Here is a 21,480-nt window from a genome sequence, read left to right as displayed (position 1 = left end):
CCACCCTAACCTATACATCTTTGGACTGTGGACACAGGGAAAATATGCAAACTCCACATAGACAGTTGCCTGAGGCTGGAATCGAACTCAGGTGCTGTGAGGCTGCTAACCGCTGAGCCACCTTGCCGAAATCACTTTACTTGAAGAGTGGGCCAGAGGTTTATATTGAAGGTAAAAAAAAATGAGGTCTGCAGATGCTGGAGATCACAGTTGAAAATGTGTTGCTGGTTAAAGCACAGCAGGTCAGGCAGCATCCAAGGAATAGGAAATTCGACGTTTCGGGCATAAGCCCTTCATCAGGAGTGAGTTCATTCCTGATGAAGGGCTTATGCCCGAAACGTCGAATTTCCTATTCCTTGGATGCTGCTTGACCTGCTGTGCTTTAACCAGCAACACATTTTCAACTGTTTATATTGAAGGGTTTGTCTTTGGAACGTTTGGATGTTTAATGACCATGGTGGAGTGGAATGCTTCAAACATTTCAGAACAATATCTACTCAGATGTCCCACCTTCTGGACAACAACAAGACGAGACTGCGCGAGGAATAGCGAGTCATACCTTTGACACATACTCGAGAGTTCACTGACATACGACAGGGCAGAGGGTATGGTGTTAAGTGTTGAGGACAAACCTGAGAGACTTCTTTCAGAGCTGTTGTGGGAGCTGGAAGTGCTGAAGTCCTCAGAATGGTTGTGAGGCATTCTGTTAGACAATCCCTCAGCCAATCGGTAGTCAGGGATGAAAAGCAGGGCTAAAGGTCAAAGGGTAAAAGTCACAGTGGCATCTGGTGTAGTAGCTCAAGGCACAAGCACATGCAAGGACATGCAGTTAATGCAGATGAAGCTGCAGTTTTCATGGAAGGAAGAAAGAAAGAAAGACTTGCAGGGTGAAGAGCAAAATCTCACCATTGGGCCCTTTGGTTTCACATTCCGTCAGGTTATTCCAAGGAATTCAGGGAGAAGTCAACCCCCCCTGTGAATCTTTTCTCTTGGGGAGAATACTACACTTTGATCACTGGCCTATCACCGTGCGATGTCGGAGCCCATCGAGTCTGCTCCACCACTCGACGAGATCATGGCTCATCCTCAGCGTCCACTTTCCTGCCTTTTTCCCATAACTGTTGATTCCCTTTCTGGTTATCATTTGTCTCTCTCAGCCTTGAATATATTTAATTCCCCAGATCTGACAGCCCTCTGCAGTAAAATATTCCACAGAGAGAAGCAAATCCTCCTCATCTCTGTCTTAAATGGGAGACCTCTTATTCAGAGGTTATGTCCTCTGGACTTAGACTTTCCTTGACCCTCTCAAGTCTCCCAAGAATCTTATTGAGTTTCAGTAAGGTCCCCCTCACATTCTTCGAAATTCCACTTAATCCGGTCTCAATTGCGGTCTAGTCTCTAATCCCTCAAGAACCCAAGGTCATCCAAGTCTCCATAGCCCGTCTCCTTACTCAAGACAAGCCCTGTTCCCCACATCGGGTTCACTCACTTGGTATTGGCAGCACCTCAATGTTAAAACACTCAGCTTTGAATTGGAATCCTTGTGTGGTGATACAAGCCCCTCTCCAGCGCTATAATCTCCGCCAGCCTTAACAAACTCCAAGCTCTCTGCGGTCTGCCAATTATTCCTTATGCAGAGCCTGATTGGCGTCTGGTCACCATAGATGTCCATCCCCTCAGCTGATTGGGCCCTCAATGAGGGAATTCCCTTCCAAAATCTCAGTCCTCCTCTTTCCTCCCAAAACATGTGCCACACCCCTCTCTCTCTCTCTTTCTCTCTCTCTTTCTCTCTCGCCACCAATATATTCTTCATAACCTTTCTGTCTCTGGGTCACTTTGTGATCATCACCACAAATGGAAAGGCACTATATAAATGTAAGTCATTGCTACTGTTTTGAGGTTAAGATTGAATGACAACTCTGCTGAGGAAGCTTTAAGAATTCAATTCATGTCCCTAATTCCAATTTTATGCTTAATCATTACTTTATGCTCAGGGCAAGAGGTTTGATGAATTAAATTGTGTGAGGAGGTTGCAGCAAATATCAAATGAACTTTCGGTGAAGTGTAATCTCAATTAATATATGAATTAATTAATACAAATTACACGGTGTAGAATACTGACCGGGACTGGGGGAGAAGGTGGGAGCTGGGATCGTGGGATATGGTGGGGACTGGGGGATATGGGGAGGGGGAGGGGGTGGGGTTTGGGGGATACGGAAAGAGGATGCAGAATGGGGAGGAGTGGGGTTTGCGGGATCATGGGGAGGAGGGGGGTTTGGGGGATATGGGAAAAGGGTGGGGATTGGGGGTTATGGGGAGAGGGTGTGGAATGGGGGATATGGGGAGTGGGGTTTGGGGGATATGGGAAAAGGGTGGGGATTGGGGGTTATGGGGAGAGGGTGTGGAATGGGGGATATGGGGAGTGGGGTTTGGGGGATATGGGGAGTGGGTAGGGTTTGCGGATACGGGGAGGATGGAGATTGGGGAAATTCGGAGAGGGTAAGGCTTGGGGGATATGGGGAGAAGGAGGGTCTGTGGGATTGTGGGTTGTGGGGGATGAAGCGATCAGGAGTGATTGAGAGAGAGGGGAGAAATGTGGGTCAATTAATCAAAATCCAATCAGCTGAGCGATTTGTCACGTGAAGAAAAGTCATTTAAAACCGGATTATAAATCCAAGTTAAATAGATTCTTTTATAGTTCTGCATTCAAAACCATGGTCCCAATGGTGACACTTGCTCGTCAATAGACAGTTAAAGGCGTTTAGTTTGTCTCTCAAGTAAACCAGCACAAGTAACCAGTGCGCACTTACCCCAGACGGTACCATCCTCCCACTCACCGTTATTAAACTTGCTCTGGTCTGGTAGTGAGTACCCACAGCTGGTCAGGTCTGGCTTCGCTTGGATGGACGCCTTCCACTGAGGTTCGGGGAGGTCCACAGCCAGCTCTTGGATGCTACTGGAATGCAGGAGCTGGGTGGTGGCATACGGGGTGGTCTGTGTGACCTGGCCCGGGCTGTTGAAGCTGGTTTTGGTGGTGACATCAATGCTACTGTAAATGGCACTGTCTGACAGCATGGTACCTGACTTCTCCCCCTGACCTGCTGCTTCGAGGGAGAAGGGTGGGGTGGAAGTGAGAGACAGGAGAGAGAGAGAGAGAGGTGGGGGACAGAAAGAAAGAGGGAGAGAAATGTACAGCTTGTCAATGATCTGTAAGGAAGACCACAAATAGCCGCATTTTCGACATGAAAAATAAACGTGTCATCCGGACCCATGTAGAATTAGGTTACTTATAGTGTGGAAACAGGCCCTTCGGCCCAACAAGTCCACACCGACCCTGTGAGGAGTAACCCACCCAGACCCATTCCCCTACACCTAACACTACGGGCAATTCAGCATGGCCAATTCACCCTAACCTGCACATCTTTGGATTGTGGGAGGAAACTCACGCAGACACGGGGAGAATGGGCAAACTCCACACAGACAGTCGCCCGAGGCTGGAATTGAACCTGGGAGCCTGGTGCTGTGAGGCAGCTGTGCTAATCACTGTGCCACAGTGCTGCTATCATGAAGTAACAGGTGAGACAATACACTTTGTGGTCTGCAGTTCGGATATGCAGAATATCCTTCACAATCCACTGAATAAATCCATCATTTGTATCAAAAAGCAACACAGAGTCACACAAGAGGATTCTCATTAGCAGGCAGCAGTCAAAATTCTCATCACATAGCTGAAATTTCCACCCCACTGCACCCATGCCCCACACAACTTCCATCAGCTTTACAACACTCCGAGATCACTGCACTCCTCCAATTCTGGTTTCATGCATCTCCCAGACTGTAATCTTTGCTGACTGTTCGAAAACCAGACGAAACAGGAACAGAAATATGCCATTCGGCCACTCGAGCTCTGCTCTGCCATTCAATTGACCTTGGCTGATTGGACACTCTGTCTTCTGTGCTACTCTAAGCAAAACCGACCCAGAAAGACGGTTTGTTTGTATATTCCTAAGTCTGGTTCCAGTGTCTTTTTAAGCTCACTAACCCATAAGGAAGCCTGTCACCTCTCACTATGTGAAATTATCATTCAAGTGGAATTTAAAACAGATGGTGCTGACTCAGTTAGCTTGTGTTTTTGTTTCTCAATAATGGGATAATTTCAGTTTTGTTTATTTGTAGGGGCTTAAGACTTGCCTCAAACTGTGATCAGGTATTAACACCCATTTTAGGTTTAATATTTGCCCTGTATTTAAAAATATTTTAATTTATTCCATGCAAGATCTGAAATATAACAATCGGTTTATGGAAGTTAAAACATAATAACCCATATTTGGCAATATTTTAGAGTGACAGTACGATGGCTTTGAAAGGTATATGTTTTCCGTTTTTTATGAGAGGTTAAGACAGCGGTCTGCTCAAAGCCAATAAAGTAAACAGCTTGTGGGCCTTGGGGTTTTTTTAAAGTTGGAACAATAGAAGCAGCCTGAATGGGTGGAGTCAAGCTCCCACAGAACCAGAGTTGTCAGTTTTAACTTTCTGCAGCTGCTGGGGTCTTGAAGCTGGATGTGGAAGCTCTCATTTCTCTCTCTGTTACAGCTAAAAGCTGGGGTTGTCTTCCTGCTGCAAGAATTGCATGTGAGGCAATCTATTTTAGAATAGTTGTGGTCCCAACACTGACCCCTGCAGAATGCCACTAGTCACCAGCTGCCATCCTGTTCAAGACCCCTTTATCCCCACACTCTGCCTTCTGCCAGTCAGCCAATCCTCTATCCGTGTCAGTACCTTGCTCCTAACACCACAGGCTCTTCTTTAGCACGTGTGGTACCTTGTCCAAGGCCTTCTGGGCATCACATCTGGCTCAGTGGTTAGCACTGCTACTTTACAGTGCCAGGATCCCAGATTCATTTCCAGCCCTGGGTGACTGTCTGTGTGGAGTTTGCACATTCTCCCCATGTCTGTGTGGGTGTGCTCTGGTTTCCTCCCATAGTCCAAAAATGTGCAGGTCAGGTGAACTGGCCATATTAAAGAGGTTCTTTAGATTAGCAAAGAGGTTCTTCTGCAGCTGTAGAGGGCCCTGGTGAGGCCACACCTGGAGTACTGTGTGCAGTTCTGGTCTCCAAATTTGAGGAAAGACATTCTGGCTATTGAGGGAGTGCAGCTTAGGTTCATGAGGTCAATTCCTGGAATGGCGGGATTACCTTACACTGAAAGACTGGAGCGACTGGCCTTGTATACCCCTGAGTTGAGAAGACTGAGAGGGGATCTGATTGAGACATATAAGATTATTGAAGGATTGTTTCCGCTGATGGGTGAGTGCCGAACCAGAGGACACAGCTTAAAAATACGGGGCAGACCATTTAGGACAGAGAGGAGGAGAAACTTCTTCACCCAGAGAGTGGTGGCTGTGTGGAATGCTCTGCCCCAGAGGGCAGTGGAGGCCCAGTCTCTGGATTCATTTAAGAAAGAATTGGATAGAGCTGTCAAGGAATTTGGAATCAAGGGTTATGGAGATAAGGCAGGAACAGGATACTGATTAAGGATGATCAGCCATGATCACATTGAATGGTGGTGCAGGCTCAAAGGGCAGAATGGCCTATTCCTGCACCTATTGTCTATTGTCTAAATTGCCCATAACATTAGGTACCTTAGTCCGAGGGAAATGGGTCTGGATGGGTTACTTTTCGGAGGATCGGTGTGGACTTGTTGGGCTGAAGGCCTGTTTCCATACTGTAGGGAACCTATCTATTCATATCCATGAGCTCTCCTTTCTCTAACTTGCTTTTTATCTCCTCAAAGAATTCCAACAGATGTAGAGGTGTGACTTCCCCTTGACAAAGCTGTGCTGGCTCTGCCTTGTTTTACCCTACACTTCCAAGTACTCCGCAACCTCATCTCTACCCTGTCCCTTAATTATTTAATTCACCTCAGTCAGATCAAGTCTGATCTCGGGTATGGTATCCTGTGCTGCCTCAGCCCCATTCACAGCTAAGGCCATCGATTCACAGAACCACGTGGTACTGAGAGGCCCTTCAGATCATCAAGTTTGTATCACCAAAAATAGATCACTCCAGACACTAGTCCCACTTTCCCACTCCTGCCGCAAAGATGCTGAGGATCTGTTGCACTGATCCTCACGAGAACTTGTATTTTCTTTGCCTTAGTAAGTAGTATTTTCCCATTTTGAATTCCCATGGGTTACCCCAAGGAGGAACCTCAGTTCTCCTGCATTTGGGACATCTCGATAAAGATGGCTGCCATGGAGAAGCAGCACAGATCCTCACTGGAGTGACTCACCTGCCCGATTGAAGTTCCCCATGCCTCCAAGGTCTCCAAGGTCAGAGGGTCCATTGCTGCTCCCGTTTATCGGCAGGCTGGTGGCTGGCCAGGAGTCAGCCAGCCACGGATAGCTCGTCTCTCCTGGATTCAACAGGCCCGGTCTGCTGCAATGTGAGCAACACAACATCAACAAAAAACATCACCTGACAGGTTAAACCATCCCTACCCCACCAGGACCCTGTTCAGTCTCTTGACATTTCTGTCTCTTTGGAAATGTCAGTAGTGTGTTTAAAACTGGGGGTGCTGCACCTTCATGGTCCACTCAGGCTGCAGTTTCAGACAGGCCGTAATGTCAGAATGGGTCCAAACGGACTGTCTGGCTCCTACACTGTACATTTCTCCCTGAAACCTTGGTAAGAACATAAAGGACTAGGAGCAACTAAAGGCCATTCAGCCCCTCAAGCCTGCTCCACCACTGAATACGATCTTGGCTGATTTCACCTCAACCTCAACTCCACTTTCCATTACCCTTCAACCCATTACTGATTAAAAAACTGTCTACTTCCTCATTAAAGTTACTCAATGTCCCAGCATCCACCGCACTCTTTGGATCCTCTTGCTGGAGAACTTTGGTAAATAGAAGTCACGATTCAGTGAGGAGTGAGGTAGTGATCATGGAGTGAATGTGGAGTGAGGTAGGGAGTGGGATAGGGAGTGGGGATTGGGGCAGGGAGTGAGGAGTGGGGAGTGGGGCAGGGAGTGGGAAGTGAGTGAGTGGGGCAGTGAGTTCTGCCCGGTCAGAGGGGCTGCCTTTCGGTTTGGATGGGATATTTGGAACAGGAGGTTCTCCCCAGCGTCTGGCCCTTGTCCCTACACTCGGTCACTCAAATCTGATTTCTATTTGTGGGATCTTGATTTGCACTTGTTGAAGGCTGTGTTTGTTGCAAGACAATGAGGACCCTGCTATACTTCATCGGATACAAATTACTTTGGACCATCCTGTAATCATGGAAGGTGCTACGGCAATGTACGTTGGCTGCTAGGGGATGGCATATACAATATCCCCCCACCCCCAGGGAAACTCAGTGGGAGGAGCAGAGAAATACCGGCAATGTGAGTACATAAATAACTGGAAGAAAAGGAAGAAAGACTTGCATTTATATAGCATCAACCCCAGCCTCAGGTCAGCCCAAAGTGCCATCTGAGTAAGAGTCGTATCGGATTTGAAACGTTAACTCTCTCCCTGCCAGGCCTGCTGAGCTGCTCCAGTGCTTTCTGTTTTATTTCCAAGGCCTGTACGGCCAGTGCTGATCTGACCCTTTGTCGCTGGGGTCAGTGACAGCTGTGATCCTTCAGGACTTCTCCATGGGATCTTCCTGTCCACACCTGATCAAGTGTACGCCAGGACACTGTGGGAAGTTAGGGAGGAAATTGCGGGGCCCCAGCAGAAGTATTTGTATCATCGGCAATCGCGTGCGAGGTGCCTGATGACTGCAGGGGGTGCGGTGGGTGTTGGGCCTTTGTTTAAGAGAGGCTGTAAGGAGCAGCCTGGGAGCTATAGACCTTAGACCATTTACAGGACTACTTTAGTTTGGGATTATGGTCAGCACGGACTGGTTGGACCAAAGGGTCTATTTCCATGCTCTGTGACTCTATGACAGTCGATTTAGTTTAAGCCGATCCATATCTTCCATTTCCAGACTATGGAGTTAGATTGGACGGTGGCTCAGTGGTTAGCACTGCAGTCTTACAGCACCAGGGTCCCGGGTTCAATTCCAGCCTTGGGTAACTGTCTGTGTGGAGTTTGTACATTCTCCCCATGTCTGTGCGGAACCCTCTTTAGGTGCTCCGGTTTCCCCCCACAATCCAAAGACTTTGCAGGTTCAGCAGATTAACCGTGCTAAATTGCCGATAGTGTTCGAGAATGTGGCTGCAGGTTAGGTGCACTAGTCAGGGGTAAACGTAGGGGAATGGGTGGGTTACTCTTCGGAGGGTTGGGGTGGACTTAGAACATACGGCACAGAACAGGCCCTTTGGCCCACAGTATTGTGCTGAGGGTTAATCCTAATGTAAAACAAAATAACTTAACCTAAGCACCCCTCAACTCACTGCTGTTCATGTGCATGTCCAGCAGTCGCTTAAATGTCCCGAATGATTCTGCTTCCACCACCACAGCTGGCAACGCACTCCACACATTCACAACTCTCTGCGTAACAACTCTCTCCCTTGTTGGGCCAAATGGCCTGTTTCCACACTGTAGGGATTTTGTTCCATTCTATGAATATAGTTCAGGAACCTCTTGGGCCCCAATTTGATAGACTCCCTCCCCTCACCCTGTGCTCCTCCTGTACTAGGAACAGGCAACCCTGTGACACATTGAGAACAGCTCAGAACTCCGGCCAGTACGTTAATGAACACCCACTCCTGAATGTTCATTCACAGACTGCATTTCTATTTGTCCTGCAACATAATACAATGCCAGTGGCGGCTTCACTTCGATCAGGAGCTCTTCGAGTGAAAGGGTATAGGGGAGAAGTGGGAACAGGGGACTGAGTTGGATAATCATCCAGGATCATATTGAATGGTGGAGCAGGCTCGAAGGGCTGAATGGCCTCCTCCTGCTCCTGTATTCTATGTTTTATTGGAGGGAAAAAGCCTCACTCTGAGCTATGTAAGCTGACATTAGATAACATAACCAAAAGGTTCCTCAACCATTAAGTGAGAAGTGGAGAGTGTAGCGGAGGGGATTGCAGAGTTTGGAGCCGGGTCAATTGAAGGTGCATTCACCGACGGTGAAGCATTGGAGACGCGGAATGGGAAATCCAGCTGCTGGGGCTGGTCACAGTCAGCAGAGCGACAAAAGACAGCATTCCATCAGATCCTACAGCAATCCCTTCATCAATCTGAATCGACTGTCTTCACAAATGCACACAACCAATTTCCAACCAATTCATCATCTCTGAGCCATTTACTCTGTGATCGATTCAGTGTAATTGGGGATTCAAGGCAATTTGAAGGTGGCCAATAAGAAATGTGAATCACTAGAATCATTGTTGACTAATACCTCATGAATACGGCTAACATCTTTGCAGTAAGTGAGCACGACATTACAACAGAATTTCCTTCCTCACATATGACAGCCATTAAACAGTTTGATGGGCTTTGTAAAATCCCTCCAAGGCTTCCTCAGACATGAACTGTTTTCTATCCTGCAAAGGAAACTCAATCCTTTTTAAACTTCTCTCAGATTCACAGCTAAAGCTTCTCAGCAAACAGGTATCTGCAATAGCTCTGTCTCTCTCTGTGCGGGTGACCTGACAATGGGATATTCTACTGGGAGGTGTGACACTACATCAGGGCTTAAACCTTCAATAGTGCAGCCCCGTGTCTGTACGACTGACTGACCCCTTGATGGTGCGGCCATGACTCTGTGTGACTGACTGACTGACCCCTCGATAGTACAGCCCTATGTCTGGGTGACTGACTGACTGACCCCTCGATAGTGCAACTCTGTCACTGTGTGACTGGCTGACTGACCCCTCGATAGTGCGGCCTTGTCTCTGGGTGACTGATTGACTGACCCCTCGATAGTGCGGCCCTGTCACTGTGTGACTGACGACTGACCCCTCGATAGTGTGGCCATGTCTCTGGGTGACTGACTGACTGACCCCTCAATAGTGCAACTCTGTCACTGTGTGACTGACTGACTGACCCCTTGATAGTGCGGCCCTGTCCCTGGGTGAGTGACTGACTGACCCCTCAATAGTGCGGCCCTGTCAATGTGTGACTGACTGACCCCTCGATAGAGAGGCCCTGTCTCTGTGTGACTGACTGACCCCTCGATAATGCGGCCCTGTCTCTGGGTGAGTGACTGACTGACCCCTCAATAGTGCGGCCCTGTCAATGTCTGACTGACTGACCCCTCGATAGTGCGGCCCTGTCTCTGTCTGACTGACCCCTCGATAGTGTGGCCCTGTCTCTGGGTATCTGACTGACTGACCCCTCGATAGTGCGGCCCTGTCTCTGTCTGACTGACTGACCCCTCGATAGAGAGGCCTTGTCTCTGTCTGACTGACTGTGCCCTTGATAGTGCGGCCCTGTCTCTGGATGACTGACTGACTGACCCCTCGATAGTGTGGCCCTATCTCTGGGTGTCTGTCTGACTGACCCCTCGATAGTGCGGCGCTGTCTCTGTCTGACTGACTGACTGACCCCTCGATAGTGTGGCCCTGTCTCTGGGTGTCTGTCTGACTGACTCCTCAATAGTGCGGCCCTGTCTCTGTCTGACTGACTGACCCCTCGATAGTGCGGCCCTGTCTCTGGGTGACCGATTGACCCCTCGATAGTGTGGCCCTGTCTCTGGGTGTCTGTCTGACTGACCCCTCGATAGAGAGGCGCTGTCTCTGTCTGACTGACTGACCCCTCGATAGTGCAGCCCTGTCTCTGTCTGACTGACTGACCCCTCGATAGTGCGGCCCTGTCTCTGTCTGACTGACTGACCCCTCGATAGTGCGGCCCTGTCTTTGTCTGTCTGACTGACTGACCCCTCGATAGTGCGGCCCTGTCTCTGTCTGACTGACTGACCCCTCGATAGTGCGGCCCTGTCTCTGGGTGACTGACTGACTGACCCTTTGATAGTGCTGCCCTGTCTCTGTCTGACTGACTGACCCCTCGATAGTGCGGCCCTGTCTCTGTCTGACTGACTGACTGACCCTTCGATAGTGCGGCCCTGTCTCTGGGTGACTGACTGACTGACCCTTTGATAGTGCGGCCCTGTCTCTGTCTGACTGACTGACCCCTCGATAGTGCAGCCCTGTCTCTGTCTGACTGACTGACCCCTCGATAGTGCGGCCCTGTCTCTGGGTGACTGACTGACTGACCCTTCGATAGTGCAGCCCTGTCTCTCGGTGACTGACTGACTGACCCTTTGATAGTGTGGCCCTGTCTCTGGGTGACTGACTGACCCCTCGATAGAGAGGCCTTGTCTCTGTCTGACTGACTGTGCCCTCGATAGTGCGGCCCTGTCTCTGTCTGTCTGACTGACTGACCCCTCGATAGTGCGGCCCTGTCTCTGGGTGACTGACTGACTGACCCCTCGATAGTGTGGCCCTGTCTCTGGGTGTCTGTCTGACTGACCCCTCGATAGTGCAGCCCTGTCTCTGTCTGTCTGACTGATTGACCCCTTGATAGTGTGGCCCTGTCTCTGGGTGTCTGTCTGACTGACCCCTCGATAGTGCGGCCCTGTCTCTGTCTGATTGACTGACCCCTCGATAGTGGTGCCCTGTCTCTGTCTGATTGACTGACACCTCGATAGTGCGGCCGTGTCTCTGGGTGACTGACTGACCCCTCAATAGTGCGGCCCTGTCTCTGGGTGACTGACTGACCCCTCGATAGAGAGGCCCTGTCTCTGTATGACTGACTGTGCCCTCGATAGTGCGGCCCTGTCTCTGGGTGACTGACTGACTGACCCCTCGATAGTGCGGCCCTGTCTCTGGGTGACTGACTGACTGACCCCTCGATAGTGCTGCCCTGTCTCTGGGTGACTGACTGACCCCTCGATAGTGCGGCCCTGTCTCTGTCTGACTGACTGACCCCTCGATAGTGCGGCCCTGTCTCTGGGTGACTGACTGACTGATCCCTCAATAGTGTGGCCCTGTCTCTGTCTGATTGACTGACCCCTCGATAGTGGTGCCCTGTCTCTGTCTGATTGACTGACACCTCGATAGTGCGGCCATGTCTCTGGGTGACTGACTGTGCCCCTCGATAGTGAGGCCCTGTCTCTGGGTGACTGACTGACTGACCCTTTGATAGTGCTGCCCTGTCTCTGGGTGACTGACTGACCCCTCGATAGTGCAGCCCTGTCTCTGTCTGACTGACTGACCCCTCGATAGTGCAGTCCTGTCTCTGTCTGACTGACTGACCTCTCGATAGAGAGGCCTTGTCTCTGTATGACTGACTGTGCCCTCGATAGTGCGGCCCTGTCTCTGTCTGTCTGACTGACCCCTCGATAGTGCGGCCCTGTCTCTGTCTGACTGACTGACCCCTCGATAGTGTGGCCCTGTCTCTGTCTGACTGACTGACCCTTCGATAGTGCGGCCCTGTCTCTGGGTGACTGACTGACTGACCCTTTGATAGTGCGGCCCTGTCTCTGTCTGACTGACTGACCCCTCGATAGTGCAGCCCTGTCTCTGTCTGACTGACTGACCCCTCGATAGTGCGGCCCTGTCTCTGGGTGACTGACTGACTGACCCTTCGATAGTGCAGCCCTGTCTCTCGGTGACTGACTGACTGACCCTTTGATAGTGTGGCCCTGTCTCTGGGTGACTGACTGACCCCTCGATAGAGAGGCCTTGTCTCTGTCTGACTGACTGTGCCCTCGATAGTGCGGCCCTGTCTCTGTCTGTCTGACTGACTGACCCCTCGATAGTGCGGCCCTGTCTCTGGGTGACTGACTGACTGACCCCTCGATAGTGTGGCCCTGTCTCTGGGTGTCTGTCTGACTGACCCCTCGATAGTGCAGCCCTGTCTCTGTCTGTCTGACTGATTGACCCCTTGATAGTGTGGCCCTGTCTCTGGGTGTCTGTCTGACTGACCCCTCGATAGTGCGGCCCTGTCTCTGTCTGATTGACTGACCCCTCGATAGTGGTGCCCTGTCTCTGTCTGATTGACTGACACCTCGATAGTGCGGCCGTGTCTCTGGGTGACTGACTGACCCCTCAATAGTGCGGCCCTGTCTCTGGGTGACTGACTGACCCCTCGATAGAGAGGCCCTGTCTCTGTATGACTGACTGTGCCCTCGATAGTGCGGCCCTGTCTCTGGGTGACTGACTGACTGACCCCTCGATAGTGCGGCCCTGTCTCTGGGTGACTGACTGACTGACCCCTCGATAGTGCTGCCCTGTCTCTGGGTGACTGACTGACCCCTCGATAGTGCGGCCCTGTCTCTGTCTGACTGACTGACCCCTCGATAGTGCGGCCCTGTCTCTGGGTGACTGACTGACTGATCCCTCAATAGTGTGGCCCTGTCTCTGTCTGATTGACTGACCCCTCGATAGTGGTGCCCTGTCTCTGTCTGATTGACTGACACCTCGATAGTGCGGCCATGTCTCTGGGTGACTGACTGTGCCCCTCGATAGTGAGGCCCTGTCTCTGGGTGACTGACTGACTGACCCTTTGATAGTGCTGCCCTGTCTCTGGGTGACTGACTGACCCCTCGATAGTGCAGCCCTGTCTCTGTCTGACTGACTGACCCCTCGATAGTGCAGTCCTGTCTCTGTCTGACTGACTGACCTCTCGATAGAGAGGCCTTGTCTCTGTATGACTGACTGTGCCCTCGATAGTGCGGCCCTGTCTCTGTCTGTCTGACTGACCCCTCGATAGTGCGGCCCTGTCTCTGTCTGACTGACTGACCCCTCGATAGTGTGGCCCTGTCTCTGTCTGACTGACTGACCCCTCAATAGTGTGGCCCTGTCTCTGGGTGACTGACTGACCCCTCGATAGTGCAGTCCTGTCTCTGTCTGACTGACTGACCCCTCGATAGAGAGGCCTTGTCTCTGTCTGACTGACTGTGCCCTCGATAGTGCGGCCCTGTCTCTGGGTGACTGCCTGACTGACCCCTCGATAGTGCAGCCCTGTCTCTGTCTGTCTGACTGACTGACCCCTTGATAGTGCGGCCCTGTCTTTGTCTGTCTGACTGACTGACCCCTCGATAGTGCGGCCCTGTCTCTGGATGACTGACTGACTGACCCCTCGATAGTGCGGCCCTGACTCTGGGTGACTGCCTGACTGACCCCTCGATAGTGCGGCCCTGTCTCTGGGTGTCTGTCTGACTGACCCCTCGATAGTGCAGCCCTGTCTCTGTCTGACTGACTGACCCCTCGATAGTGCAGCCCTGTCTCTGTCTGACTGATTGACCCCTTGATTGTGTGGCCCTGTCTCTGGGTGTCTGTCTGACTGACCCCTCGATAGTGCGGCCCTGTCTCTGTCTGATTGACTGACCCCTCGATAGTGGTGCCCTGTCTCTGTCTGATTGACTGACACCTCGATAGTGCGGCCGTGTCTCTGGGTGACTGACTGACCCCTCAATAGTGCGGCCCTGTCTCTGGGTGACTGATTGACCCCTCGATAGTGCGGCCCTGTCTCTGTCCGACTGACTGACCCCTCGATAGAGAGGCCCTGTCTCTGTCTGACTGACTGTGCCCTCGATAGTGCGGCCCTGTCTCTGTCCGACTGACTGACCCCTCGATAGAGAGGCCTTGTCTCTGTATGACTGACTGTGCCCTCGATAGCGCTGCCCTGTCCCTGGGTGACTGACTGACTGACCCCTCGATAGTGCGGCCCTGTCTCTGTGTGACTGACTATGCCCTCGATAGAGAGGCTCTGATAGTCAGGTGTAACAATGAAGGTCTTCGCTTTAATTTATCTTACCTTCCATTACTCATTATTCCTCCATCTACACGTTGGAAAGTTACTTTATTTTTCCAGCAGCATGTGAAAAGAAACAGAGAGAAAGAGATTGAGACTTAATTAAGTAATTCTTCAGCGTGTCACGTCATCCACAAAAAACACAAATATTAAAACAATGTTAAATCTTCCTTTGCATCAGTTATCTGTTTGAAATTAAGACCTCTGTCTGGAGTGTGCCTGTTAAAATTTAATCCATAATCTTTTTTACTTACAAGAAAATCTCATTTTAACTTCATGGAAATTATTACAGTCATTGTTCTGTTGGTTTTTGATTGTTGGTTAGAAGTCAGAAAAAATTTACAAGGATGTTGCCAGGGTTGGAGGGTTTGAGCTGTAGGGAGAGGCTGAACAGGCTGGGGGTGTTTTCCCTGGAGCATCAGAGGCTGAGGGGTGACCTTGTAGAGGTTTATAAAATCATGAGGGGGATGGATACAGTAAATAGACAAGGTATTTTCCCAGAGGTGGGGGAGTCCAAAACTAGAGGCATAGCCTTAGGGTTGGAGGGGAAAGATATAAAAGTGATCTAAGGGGCAACTTTTTCACGCAGAGGGTGGTATGTGTGGAATGAGCTGCCAGAGGAAGTGGTGGAGGCTGGTACAATTACAGCATTTAAACAGCATCTGGATGGGTATATGAATAGGAAGGGTTTAGAGGGATATGGGCCAAGTGCTAGCAAATGGAACTAGATTCATTTTGGATATCTGGTCAGCGTGGATGAGTTGGATAGAACGGTCTGATTCCTTGCAGTATAACTCTGTGACTCTATGATTCTAAGTCAAGAACCAACAGTATCTCTTGAGTACATTCAGCTCCCACCTCAACAAGATGGCGAGGTGGGGGCTCATCCAGGAGTCTGTACCTCTGACAGCGCAGCACTCCCTGACTGAGAGCCTGGCATGCACACTAAACTGACTGAAGCAGCACTCCAACAGCTGACGGCGTTTTGATCAGGAGCTGGAGGAGGAGCACAAATACAGCCAGCCCTGATGTATAAAGTCTCACTACAGAATCCTGGAGGAGTAATACTGACCCTCTGCAGCGCTGCACTGAGGGCGTGCGGCCCAGTCAGAGGTGCCGTGGTTCAGGTGAAACCTAGAACTGTTGCCCCATCTGCTTCTATTTGGCGACTATAAAAAAACCCCATGGTGCTTCTGGATAACAAATGCGGCCTGTGTTCTGGACCAATATTTAAGGAACCAACTTCATGAAGATGAACTGGTGATGATCACATTGTCACATCCAGCTGATGCATCCTGCAAGTGACTAAACTTCACAAAGATTTCTTTGGCTATAAAACACTATGGGACATCTTGAGGTCTTGACGGGTGCTATGTAAATGCACTTCTGCTTGGTAAAACCTGTCAGTTTCACTAATGTCTGTTATGGAAGGAAACTGCCGCACCTACCCATTTGACCTGTATGTGACTCCAGACCCACAACAATGTGGCTGGATCTTAACTAACCTCTGAAACACTATAGGGACGGGCAATAAATGCTGGTTTTAGATTACTTACAGTGTGGAAACAGGCCCTTCGGCCCAACAAGTTCACGCCGAAGCGCAACCCACCCAGACCCATTCCCCCACATTTACCCCTTCGCCTAACACAATTCACCTAACTGTGGGAGGAAACCCATGCAGACACGGGGAGAACGTGCAAACCGAGGCGGGAATTGAACCCGAGTCTCTGGCGCTGTGAAGCAGCAGTGCTAACCACTGTGCCACCGTGCCGCCCATTGATTGAGCCAGTGAAACCAACATCCCTTGAATGAATTTTAAAAATCTAGTTTAAATCATTAGACATTTTCCTTTTGATGCTTGTGCAATTAGATGGGCCAGTCAAGACATAGTTTATCAGCACGGCTGGTGATTTCAGTGTAATGACACAATACCAACACTGAAACAGGCCACATGCCAGCCTCTCTGTCTAATTTATATAGTACAGTTACACATCAGAAGAGGGAGCTATCCACAGATACTGTGACATGAAAGTGTTGTGCTGTCCTAAAGACAATTACGAAGGAACGGCTTGCAGAATGATGGCTGGAATTTCATTTTAAATCACATTAGTCCTCAACATTCTTTTTATTCAAAAAAAATCATTACATTTTAACAGTTTCAGGGTTAAAAAAAGATTTTCTGTGAAGAGATCTGATGAAAGGCCATTGAGCTGAAAGGTTAACTCTGTTTCTCTCCACAGTGGCTGCCTGAACTGCAGATTCTTTCCTGTTCCTTATCTCAGTAACGTTTGGAGTGGTGTATCATTAAGCTGGATTTCCCACTCTGATTTCTGTCAGTAACTGGGAAGGCTTGAAGCTACAATCAGACAAGCAGGAGGCTGGACAAACACATCCAGCCTGGCAGCACTGCGAGGCTGGAAGAACACAGCAAGCCAGGCAGCATCAGGAGGTGGAGAAGTCACTGTTTCGGGGTATTAACCCACCCCCAGTCCTGAAGAAGGGTTACACCTGAAACGCTGACTTCTCCACCTCTTAATGCTGCCTGGCTTGCTGTGTTCTTCCAGCCTCTTGCTTGTCGACTTTGGATTCCAGTTGTTTTGTCTCTTGAAGCTACAATTAGCCAGTATATTCAGTCTCAATGTCAGTGTTTATCGGCCAATCTAAACCTCCTGGTGGTGCAGTGGGTAGCATCGTTGCCTCTGAGCCAGAAGGTCTGGCTTCAAGACCCACACTGAGACGTGTTGAACATGGAATCTGCATTAACATGTCAGGGCAGTAGGGGGCACTCATGGAGGAAAAGAACAAGCTAAAGGTCAAATATGTTCCTGATGAGACAAAGGGTGGAGCCAACATTGAGATGTCGAGGGACATAAAGGTTAGAATGTAGACTGATAAGGGGAAGCAGATACTGAGGGCTGCATGGGGCATGCATTAAAGATTTGGAATTAATCAGAAAGTTTGCAGATGATGCCAAAATTGGTCAGGCGGGAAATCGTGAGGAGGGCAACAATAAAAGGTATAAATGGGGTGGGCAGAATAGTGACCAATGGAATTCAACCTGGAACAGTGTGAGGTAATTGACTTGGTGAGAGTGAACAAGGCAAGGAGATACACGGCCAATGACTGGAGCCTGGAAAATACCGAAGCTCAGTGGGACCTTGGGGTGTGTACGTACAGATCCCTGAAGGGAGCACAGCAGCTGAGTAAGGCCGATAGAAAGCCTTTATTTAGGTAGTGGTGGGTACTGCAGATGCTGGAGATCAGAGTCCAAGATTAGAGTGGTGCTGGAAAAGCACAGCAGGTCAGGCAGCATCCGAGGAGCAGATTCCTGATGAAGGCTTTTGCCCGTAACGTCGATTTTCCTGCCCCTCAGATGCTGCCTGTGCTTTTCCAGCACCACTCTAATCTTGACTTGCCTTTATTAGCTGAGGCCCACAGCAGGACAAGAGCAGGGAGTTTTCTCTGGAACTGGTTGGGCCATGTTCTGTGTGCAGTTCTGGTCACCACGTTATAGGAAGGAAGAGATTGAAGAGATGATGAGATTGACCAGGATGTTGGCTGTTTGGGAGGCTCTGAGCTATGGGGAAAGATTGGGTAAGCTGGAGATGTTTTCCTCAGAGGAGTGCAGATTGCAAGAGGTGTATAAGGTAATTGGAGATGCAGATAGGATAGCGATTTTTGCATTAGTGGGGGGGTTAGTAACTAAGATGCCGAGGTAGAAGAGATGGAAAGTTTCAAGGAGAGCTGAGGAGAGACTGTTGTCATTCAGACAGTGCTGGGAGTCTGGAACTCACTGACTGAAAGGCTGGTTGAGTTGGGACAAACCCGTGGGATGTTTAAGCCACATTTAGATTGTGTTGCCATAGCTTTAAGGTGAAAACTGGCATTAGTGGAGCCACAATCTCAGTGACAGGTGTAAGCTGGATGGGCTGAATGACTTCTTTCTGTGCTAGAAATGTCAGCAAGTCATAACATGGACAAGAAAGGTTGATGGTCAGCCTGAAATTCCTTCCAATCGGCATGATGGCAGGCAGTAAGAGTGAGGGAGCTTCCTTCCACCTTGTGTCAGCCCACCCCGTCTTTCTCCCTTGCATGGTCTTCCAACTTCATCTTAATCTGTGAGTTTCACCTGACTCACTCCATGAGTTCTGCATTACCACCACTCTCTGAGTAAAGACATTTCTCCCGAGTTCCTTCTTGGACTTAATATCTTGTATCCTCCCTGACCTCGAATAACATCAAGAAGATGCAACAAACGATAATGACTGGGTAACATTTAATCTCACTGTACAGGACCTGGTTTCTTGAAGCATTTATCTTGACCTCAAGATTCTTGTAAAGAAAGGGTTATTATTTGCAGGAACATGAATGAGCAAAAGGTAATAAAAATCAGTATTGAATATAAAATACAGGAATGTATATGAGGGGCTCATTCTGTAAAGGGATGTTAGTAAGGAGCAAAGGAATACATTCATTGACACAAACAGTTATGACAGCACAGGGTTAGATACAGAGTAAAGCTCCCTCTCGCTGTCCCCATCAAACCCTTCCAGAACAGGGACAACACGAGGTTAGATACAGAATAAATCTCTCCCTACACTGTCCCCTATCAAACACTCCCAACACAGGGACAGCATAGGATTAGATATAGAGTGAAGCCTCCTCTACACTGTCCCCATCAAACACTCCCAGGACATGGACAGCACAGGGTTAGATACAGAGTAAAGCTCCCTCTATACTGTCCCCATCAAACACTCCCAGGGCAGGGACAGCACAGGGTTAGATACAGAGTAAAGCTCCCTCTATATTGTCCCCATCAAACACTCCCAGGGCAGGGGCAGCATGGGGTAAGATATAGAAAGTGAGGATTGCAGATGCTGGAGATCAGAGTTGAAAGTGTGGTGCTGGAAAAGCACAGCAGGTCAGGTAGCATCCTGATGAAGGGCTAATGCTCCTCGGATGCTGCCTGACCTGCTGTGCTTTTCCAGCACCACACTCCCCACTCCCACCACACTGCCCCCATCAAACATTCCCAGGAGAGGAACAGCACGGGGTTAGATACAGAGGAAACCTCTCTCTCTACATCTTAAACACCCCCACATCAATACTATCCTCTGTGCAGAGAGAAACATATAAAAATGCCATGATATCACCTTGAAAATGATTCTGTTCGAGAGAGGAAGAGATGCAGTTCCCATCTACCTCATCCTTTAATCACATTTAAAACTCATTCTGAAACAGGCAGTGTGGCAATTTGTTATCGGTGACTACCAATTGCTATTCAGAATCTCAACACTCAATGTTGCTGCTATTGCAAAAAATACACTATTGAGCACGAAGTACTGAACTAACTATTAAAAACAGTGAGAGATATTATTTTCAACTTTCAAAGCAACTTGACTGACAGTGATATGTATTTGTCATGTCCTGGTCAGCTTAGCTTGCAGCTCAGGAAGATCATGGTTTCATTTATTGAGCATCAGCTCAGACAGACCTGGGAAAGACATCAGATCCTCACAGGAGGGGAGCTTGTGAGTAATCATGTGCAATTATTTCAGAGAAAGATTCTAGCTTCCTCGCTTCTCAGAGCTGCATTTGTGTAAATCCAGGTGAACGGAATGAGAAAGGGGACATTCATTCCCAACATAGAAGTGCAGATACCGGAGATTAGAGTCAAGATTAGAGTGGTGCTGGGAAAGCAACAGCAGGTCAGGCAGCATCCGAGGAGCAGGAAAATCGACGTTTCGGGTAAAGGCCCTTCATCAGGAAACCTTCCTGATGAACAGCTTTTGCCCAAAACATCGAACTTCCTGCTCCTCAGACGTTGCCTGACCTGCTGTTGCTTTCCCAGCACCACTCTAATCTTGACTCATTCCCTTGATGAAGGGCTTATGCTCGAAACGTCGAATTCCCTATTCCTGAGATGCTGCCTAACCTGCTGTGCTTTAACCAGCAACACATTTTCAGCTCATTCCCTTGAGCCTATTCTGTCCATCAATAAGGTTCTGTCTGGCCTGTCGGCTATCTCCATTTATCCTCACCACTGCTGCTCATCCCTTGACAGCATTACCCAAGAAAAAAAGTCCAAATAGCCTGAGTTTTGAACACTGCAGTTAGACTCCAGCTGCTTGTAAGGTATCAGGAAGTTTGGGGTTGCTATTACTCAGCTGGTGGAAATTGGGATCCCTAAATTCCCTCTCATTTTATGGCTGTGACGTCTTGGTTCAGATTGCTCCAAAACATGGGTAGCGTTTCCCTTTGTGTGAGATGCACCCGAGTGGGCAAGCAGAGCCTTAATTTCGCATCTCATCAGCAGAACGATGCCTGACATGTTACTAAATCACCAAAACAGGCCATTTGCCCCAACAAGTCCATGTAGATGCTCATGCTTTCCCACACTATCCTTTGTCTGTTTTCTCCCTCATCTGCTCCTTCACTTTTCTCCTCAAATACATCCATGCTATTCATCTCAACCATTCCCTGTGGTGTTGTGTCCTTTCCTGGTTTCTCCTGAATTCCCTGTGCCAAAAACATAGGAAACCAGGAGTAGGCCATTTGGCCCTTCAAGCCTGCTCCACTATTCAATATGACCATAGGTGATCATCCAACTCAGTCCCCTGTTCCTGTTTTTCCCCATATCCTTTGATCCCTTTAGCCCTTAGAAATATATCTAACCCCATCTTGAAAACGTTCAATGTTCTGGCCCCAACCATTCCCTGGATTTCCTACCTCTGATTCACAGCACTTCCTCAGTCTTTCAGAGTGGAAGAACCAGGCTCAAGG

The 21,480-nt window shown here is 49.2% G+C and overlaps 1 protein-coding gene across 8 annotated transcripts in view; it reads right to left on the bottom strand.

Moving 5' to 3' along the window:
* robo2 (roundabout, axon guidance receptor, homolog 2 (Drosophila)) overlaps nt 1-21,480 on the bottom strand; it is an 895,654-nt gene that overhangs the window by 90,773 nt on the left and 783,401 nt on the right. For 7 of the 8 annotated variants that reach the window (XM_060833859.1, XM_060833864.1, XM_060833863.1 and 4 more), the window contains exons 19-21: nt 14,701-14,743; nt 6,292-6,437; nt 2,838-3,104 (exon numbers count right to left, since the gene is read on the bottom strand). In XM_060833859.1, the coding sequence (XP_060689842.1) occupies nt 2,838-3,104; nt 6,292-6,437; nt 14,701-14,743 (456 nt within the window). The remainder of the gene's footprint in view (nt 1-2,837; nt 3,105-6,291; nt 6,438-14,700; nt 14,744-21,480) is intronic. The other variant, XM_060833860.1, reaches the window with a different exon arrangement.

Source organism: Hemiscyllium ocellatum, chromosome 12 (assembly GCF_020745735.1).
Source record: "Hemiscyllium ocellatum isolate sHemOce1 chromosome 12, sHemOce1.pat.X.cur, whole genome shotgun sequence".
NCBI classification, from domain to species: Eukaryota; Metazoa; Chordata; class Chondrichthyes; order Orectolobiformes; family Hemiscylliidae; genus Hemiscyllium; species Hemiscyllium ocellatum.
This window is presented reverse-complemented; position numbering and strand designations above follow the sequence as displayed.